The 7,505-nt window shown below is 43.9% G+C and overlaps 1 protein-coding gene across 1 annotated transcript in view; it reads right to left on the bottom strand.

Moving 5' to 3' along the window:
- Positions 1 to 1,168: 1,168 nt before the first annotated feature.
- Positions 1,169 to 7,505, bottom strand: part of abcc3 (ATP-binding cassette, sub-family C (CFTR/MRP), member 3) — a 65,592-nt gene continuing 59,255 nt past the window's right edge. Inside the window, exons 28-31 of the mRNA XM_080747897.1 lie at positions 7,308 to 7,466; positions 6,575 to 6,741; positions 5,619 to 5,813; positions 1,169 to 1,306 (exon numbers count right to left, since the gene is read on the bottom strand). Of these exons, the coding sequence (XP_080604023.1) occupies positions 1,195 to 1,306; positions 5,619 to 5,813; positions 6,575 to 6,741; positions 7,308 to 7,466 (633 nt within the window). The 3' untranslated portion in view covers positions 1,169 to 1,194. The remainder of the gene's footprint in view (positions 1,307 to 5,618; positions 5,814 to 6,574; positions 6,742 to 7,307; positions 7,467 to 7,505) is intronic.

Raw genomic sequence — 7,505 nt, 5'->3', positions numbered from 1 at the left:
GTCAAACCAAAAACACAGCATTTTCTTTCTTTTTTTTAATAAAGATATCATATGTCATATTTTGGTAGTAAAGAATTCAAGTTTTTACAGATTTGGTTCACAAAGAATCACACGTTTAACTGAGAAAAGGTCCCTATAAAGAGTCAACTCTTTAAAAAGTAGCTTAAATAATGAAACGGTACAAAAATAGCTAGGTTCATTGCAAAATGTTCTTTTTTCTTGTATGGAAGTACAGTGGCATAGTATACAGTATACTGTATATGTTTTCTGAATAGAAAAAGTAACACAATAAAAACAACTTCCTCCTCTTTTCTGCAGCTGAGTAGAAAATCATACATTCACTGGCTATTTCTGCCAGAAGGCACTGAAGAGCAGACTTGGTCCAAGTAGTATTTGCGAGTACCTTTTTCAGTGACTTTTCCCCTGACTGAATGCCATATGTTTGGGGTTTGCTACACAGGAGAACAAATGAGAGCAAGAAGGGTTATGCAATCACAGGAAAAAGGTACTCGGAAGTTTATTCAGTATATTGTAAGACTGCCAAATTAACTAGTCTTGCGTAGCCACACAACTATTCCACAATCTTCCGAATGCAATATAGTCTGGAACTTCACCTCCCGAAATCCAAGTAACGGAAGCTCGCATCCGTTCACAAAAAAAAAAATATATTCTTTTATATTTCTGCTAAGCAGCAAGGTATATACTATATGCTTAGATGATTTTAATTTATATCAGGATACATTTGCGTGAATGTAAAAATGAAAAGTGATGAGGAGGCTTCACTTCCGCTTTATGGATTACTCATGATCAGAGCTTCCGTTCTCCAGACTGTATGACGGAAGCATTTGAATATTGTGGGAGGCAACAGTCTGACCATGCGAGACTACAAATTAACTGACACTATTTGAAATGGCCTGATGCATTAACACCACTCATGGTGCACTCCACACAAGTTAAAACAAACCAAAAGAAAAATATTTGCAACTTCCACAATTTTCCACAAGTCTGTTTAAGAGTTTAGGCTTGACCTCAGCTCCACTCCTCCACAAACACCTACTAATTGCCCCTGAAATTGACATTAAGAACCAATCATAGATACAAACTGTAAATGTACATCTTCAATGCACTATGAACTGTGACTGAATTGAAATGAGCTAAAGCCTGGTTAATTACATTTGGATAGAACAATTAATGCTACTGTGCCAGTCCTGCATCTTTAGCCATGCCGTAGAATATTCCTCTCTGTGATAAAAGGTTTGTCGGTGTGTCGAACTCAGCAATCTGTCCCTTGTCCAACACCAGGACTCTGCAATGAGGTAAAAGAAGAGAGAAATCATTCACAAAAAATATCTAACATCTGTCAAAAAATTTAAATTTAAACTAAGAACACTCACACAAGCTCACAATGCGTGATGTGACGCATTGTGAGCTTGTTATCTGCAGTTGACTGCAAAGAGATATGGTGTAGAGGGGGAAAACTAGCAGACCCACTATAGAGGCTGGGGGACCCAAGTCAACTTCACTTACAGTAGATCAATTACTTCATTTCCTGTTTTCAAAATTTATTTTCTTGATTTGCTAAAAATCAAACTCTTCTCTCATCTCTCTTATCTCAAGGGGTTTATTGTCCAATCCAATTTAGAAAAATTAACTGCAAAGGTTTAAAGGAGTAGTTCACCCAAAATATTTAAATACGATTTATTGTTTGGGGTGCAAAAAAATCTCATTAGATAATATGATTGATGTCACAATGGGCCCGGGGTATATTTTATATTGTAAACATCCCCCCGCATTTATAATGTAACTCCTCCCACCCTATGCTCCCACCGCACAGAGAGAAGTTTCATCTATCCCTTCCTTGTTCCCCCGCTCGCACAACTAACCAGGAAACAGGCTTACATGAAAATGTATTTTATTTGTTTTCAAAATTCGCATATAAAATATATGTACCCGTACGGATATCTTAGTTATATCAATATCGTTCATGTGAATAAGCATAAACTAACTCATTCACATGAACGATGTTGTGGTAACTAAGGCATTTGAAGAGGGTTATCTATCTATAAATGCGAGAAGTCTCTGCGTGTGTGTTTGTAATCCGTGTATCTCGAGAACCGTTCGTCCCACCGGCTTCAGATTCGGCACGCGCGCTCCCCGCCGCGGCACGGAGTGCAGTGCCGGGCCTCGACCCGTCCCGACGCGCGGTTTTCCCTAACCGGCGCGAAACGTTCGGAATCTCCTTATGCGGGGCTGATTGTTGACATCAGGCTGTTCCGGAGGAAATCGGCGCAAAATCGGTCATTGTGACATCACTGCAGTGCCGGGCGCAAGCGCTGACTCATTGTGACATCACTGCAGTGCCGGGCCTTGCCTCGACCCGACAGATATCTCCGTATATGGGCATAAGACTGAGAACTCCATATATGGGCATATGGGCAGATACAGAGATCTCCATACAGTATATGGGCATACATAGACAGATATCTCCGTATATAGGCATAAAAGGGACACAGACCCTAGACCCGACAGATATCTCCGTATACTGAGAACTCCATATATGGGCATCTTGCCTCGACCCGACAGATATCTCCGTATATGGGCATAAGACTGAGAACTGAAATCGGTGCAAGCGCTGACTCATTGTGAGATTTGTGACATCACCTCATAAAAGGCTCTGACATCACGTACGCCACATGAGTCAACAAATCTCTGTGAGTGTGTATGTATGTATGTAATCCGCGTATCTCGAGAACCGTTCGTCCCACCGGCACGCGCGTTCTCCATATATGGGATAAAATGAATGCCCGTATGCGGAGCTGATGTCTGACATCAGAGTTTTCCACAACCGGTACTGTGTGTCCAGAGATCTTCATATATGGGCATAAGTGGACAAAGACAAACAGATGGTCAAAACGGGTCCTATGACAACAGGTATATTGGGGTTTGCATTAAAGGGTGGGGCATTCATGGGGTTTGCATTAAAGGGTGGGGCATTCATTCCCTATTTCAAATTCGGCACGCGCGTTCCCCACCGCAGCAGGTAGTGCAGTGCTCGGCCTCGACCCGACCCGATACACGATTTTCTGTAACCAGCACGAAAGGTTCGGATTCTGATGTCTGACATCAGGATTTTCCGGAACTGACACTGTGTCTGCATAGATCTCCATATATGGGCATAAAATGGATGCAGACAGACAGATACAGATATCTCCATAAATGGGCATAAATGGACACAGGCAAACAGATGGTCAAAGATCTCCATATATGGGCATAAAGTGGACGCAGACAGACAGATACAGATATCTCCATATATGGCATAAATGGACACAGGCAAACAGATGGTCAAAACGGGTCCTATGACAACAGGTATAATGGGGTTTGCATTAAGTTTGTCTCCTCCTCCATCTGTTTGTCTGTGTCCCTTTATTCCCATTATGGAGATCTCTGTATCTGTCTGTGCCTCCGACTGTGTTGCAGACACAGTGCCGGTTCCCCCTTTAATGCAAACCCCATTATACCTATTGTCATAGGACCCGTTTTGACCATCTGTTTGAAAAAGCGACAGAGATCTCATATATGGGCATAAAATGGACGCAGATAAACAGATATCTCCATATATGGCATATATGGGCATACAATGGACGCAGAATCACAAAGTTCTCCATATACGGGCATAAAAGGGACACAGACAGACAGATACAGAGATCTCCATTAGGGCTGTAATCTAGCCCTGTTTTAGGGATTCGAACTTCGGGGGGATTTTCGGAACGAACCATCGAACCTTCGATGGTTCGTTCAATTGAATAAAAACCGAACGTTCGGACGTTCGAACCATCGAACGTACTGTACCTTTAAACAGTGTAGGAAACTAGGAAATGTTTTAAATGCGCTGTTTTATCCATTGAAAACGCGTGGATGCGTGGCCGCATTAACACCTAGGCTAACACTTGGAAAATCCAACCCAATCGGAGAAAATGTCGCACAGTTTGTTGACGAACAGGCTCAATGTATAGCGGAGTTGCACGGATGATGATGATTAGACTTGGTGACTGCATCGGAGCTCGTCGCGTTCGGGCTAAACTGGTCTCGATGTAACAACCCCATACATCGCATTGATTATAGATCCTTTAGGGGGTTGCAATGAAATCCATCTTTGCTCATGCTTAGGAGAAAGGGATGTTTAATCTTTGGGTGCGTGGATGGCTGGGTGTTCGCTGTTCAAAGCACACACGTCTCTCTCTGCCCAGGACAGCTGCTGCTCTCACTCACTGTCAACAAGCGTGTGTCAGCGAGGCTGATTCGCCACCCGGTTCGCGGCCCCAAATAGGAGCGCAATTGGAGCGGAGGACGGTCCTTGATCGCTCCAAGCTGTTCTGGTGCATTTTATAACTACTATAACGGTCACCATTAACTGTTAGTGTTTACCGGTAGGCCTAACTTATTTCGTATCTGGCTATCTCTACTACTGTGATATTCTGAATAGGCCAATCACATTCTGATAATTATTTTTCGTGTAAAAAAAGAAAAAAAAAAAAGAAAAAAAACCTGAACCCATTAATTTCGAACTTCGATTGCCAACGTAACGAACGAACGTTCGAACCTCCGAAGGTTCGCTTGCAGCCCTAATCTCCATATATGGGCATAAAATGGACGCAGATAGACAGATATCTCCATATATGGGCATATAATGGACCCAGAACTATAACTGCAGTGATCTCTATATGGACATAAAATGGACGCCGACAGACAGACAGATACAGATATCTCCATATATGGGCATAAATGGACACAGGCAGACAGATGGTCAAAACAGGTCCTATGAAAACAGGTATAATGGGGTTTGCATTAAAGGGCGGGGCATTCATTCCCTATTTACATTGTTCCGAGTTGGCCAGGTCGCCGACTAGACGCTGGGCCGCCCGAAGGGCGGCCCAGCTTCTAGTATATTTAATATGAACAGATTTACAGATAAAAAGGCAATTTATGTTGAGGTCATTTCCTCATTTTCTGGGCTGTTATGGGAGTGCGAGCAATCCATCTGTGATATACAGTACGTCCCGCCGCGGGATGTACTGTATCTCCCCATCTCTCTCCCCATTTATAGGATTTTTCAAGTATGAAGACATACAAACCCCACATATTCCCTGCCCTCCCAGGTTCCCTCACAAACACAACAATAAAGACCAGTAAGACTCCCTAATCGGGAGATAAGCGACCGTCAGGTGGCATACACAAACTTTAGAAGGCAATGGTAGCCTATCAGGAGGGAATATGGGAAATGGGACAGATCCATGTTGATGACTTTAGAGATACTGTGTACCGCTTTGCGTGATTTTAGGTCAAAATATGTAGGAGTAATGTCCAAAAATGTGTTTTGCAAAATCTGCCTCATGGTGTGTGTGAAAAGTTTGGCATGGATAGGGGCAACAGTGTGACGTGACGGACAGACAGACAGACTGACAGCCGGTGGAGGTTTTGATAGTAACTGGGACCTGACAGTCGCAACAAATAAAGAGGGGAAATAGAAAAAGGTAAAGACAAAATTAAGTCAACAAAATTGTAGACCGACACGAGAAGAACTCAGGTCTGTTTTTACAAAGAGTTTAGAAGTGGCAAACCTTGTGTAATCCATTATGGTGTTGAGTCTGTGTGCAATGGTGAAGACGGTGCTGTCTTCAAACTGTGTCCTGATGGTGGACTGGATGAGGTCGTCAGTCTCCAGGTCGATGGCAGCCGTGGCCTCATCCAGAACCAGGATCCGGGTCTTCCTCAGCAGAGCTCTGGCTAGACACACCAGCTGCCTCTGGCCCACACTACACACACACACACACACACACACACACACATTAAACAGAGGCCTCTTCCTTAAAATTCAGCCTTACAATTTACCAGTAAGACGCGACAAGCGACCTCGCCATGTCTTGGCCATCTGGCCAAAGGGATTTGGTTCCCCTGGCATCACAGGGATCTCCATATATGGGCATAAAAGGGATTTGGTTCCCCTGGCATCACAGGGATCTCTATATATATGGCAATGAAGGGGATTTGGTTCCCATGACATCACAGTGATGTCAGAGAGTCAATCAACAAAAAAGACAAGCGTTACCCAGACTCCCTTTTATGCACATATATGGAGATCCCTGTGATGCCAGGAGAACAAATCCCTTTTATGCCCATATATGGAGATCCCTGGGATCACAGGGGAACCAAATCCCCTTTATGCCCATATATGGAGATCCCTGATGTCCATATCACTGTGACTCTGTCCCTTTTATGCCCATATATCGACATCCCTGATGTCCACATCACTGTGACATCACTGTGACTCGGTGCCACACTGGCCAGATGGCCAAGACAGTGATGTGTCAGAGGAACCACAGTGTCAGGCGTTACCTGTCCGTTTACGGACAAGCTGTGCCGGTTCTGACAGTAAACTGCGACCTACAACAAAACAACGAAAAATCTAAACGTGCTGGAAAAAAAAGAAAAAAAAAAGGAAAAGAAAAGTTGTTTGTTTTACAAGTACAGATCTTTGATGGTACTTCCAGTACTGCATATTCTCTTAAGAGGTTACCTGAGGTTTTCTCCTCCCTCTGCGCATTCCAGCTCCAGTTTGGCTGTCTGGTTGCTGACAAATTTGTGGAGGTGAGAGTGTTCCAGGGCCCTCCACACCTCCTCGTCGCTGTACTTTTCAAAGGGGTCAATGTTCATCCTCAGGGACCCAGAGAATAGAACAGGTTCCTGAGGCAGAGAGAGATGCAGTGAGATGGAGTTTGAAACACATAAACCCTAGTGCAGGGGTCTTCAACGTTTTCAGGCCAAGGACCCCTTAGCTGAGAGAGAGATGAAGCAGGGACCCCCAAACCATTTCATAGATTCCATATAGTTTCATTGTTTGACAGCACGATCATCAGTGTATTTTGGATTTGTGTCAATTTGTGTTTTCAGATATTTAACTACTTGAAATGTCAATACTTAATACACTTTACCTTTCACTCTGTACTTAGTCTACTCATTTCCCCCTCTACACCAACGCGATTCTCTTGAATGCCACCTTCAGGTATGGCAAGGAAAGAGGGCATTTGCATTTCTTTCAACATAGTAAATACTGCATTCATGATCTGGAGGGGACACTTTTTACAGACGGATAAAAGGGTGGGGGCTTAAGCCTCCTTTGCTGTCTATGTGTGTATGTGCATGTGTGCATGACATGTGTGTGTGTGTGTGTGTGTGTGTGTGTGTGTGTGTGTGTGTGTGTGTGTGTGTGTGTGTGTGTGTGTGTGTGTGTGTGTGCGCGCGCGTGGTACCTGAGGTATGATGGTGAGCTTGGACCTCAGGTCGTGGAGGCCTATCTCAGATATCTTAACCCCATCGATGGTTATCTCTCCCTCCGCAGCTTCCAGCAGTCGGAAAAGACACAGCGTCATGGAGGATTTCCCTGCACCTGTACGTCCCACGATGCCGATCTGTACAGGATAACATCAGTAAGCACACATAGAGGTATG

This window comes from Nannobrachium achirus (assembly GCF_963921795.1).
Source record: "Nannobrachium achirus genome assembly, chromosome: 18".
Taxonomy (NCBI): Eukaryota; Metazoa; Chordata; class Actinopteri; order Myctophiformes; family Myctophidae; genus Nannobrachium; species Nannobrachium achirus.
Note: the sequence above shows the minus strand (reverse complement) of the source record. Positions and strands in the feature narration are given on the sequence as shown.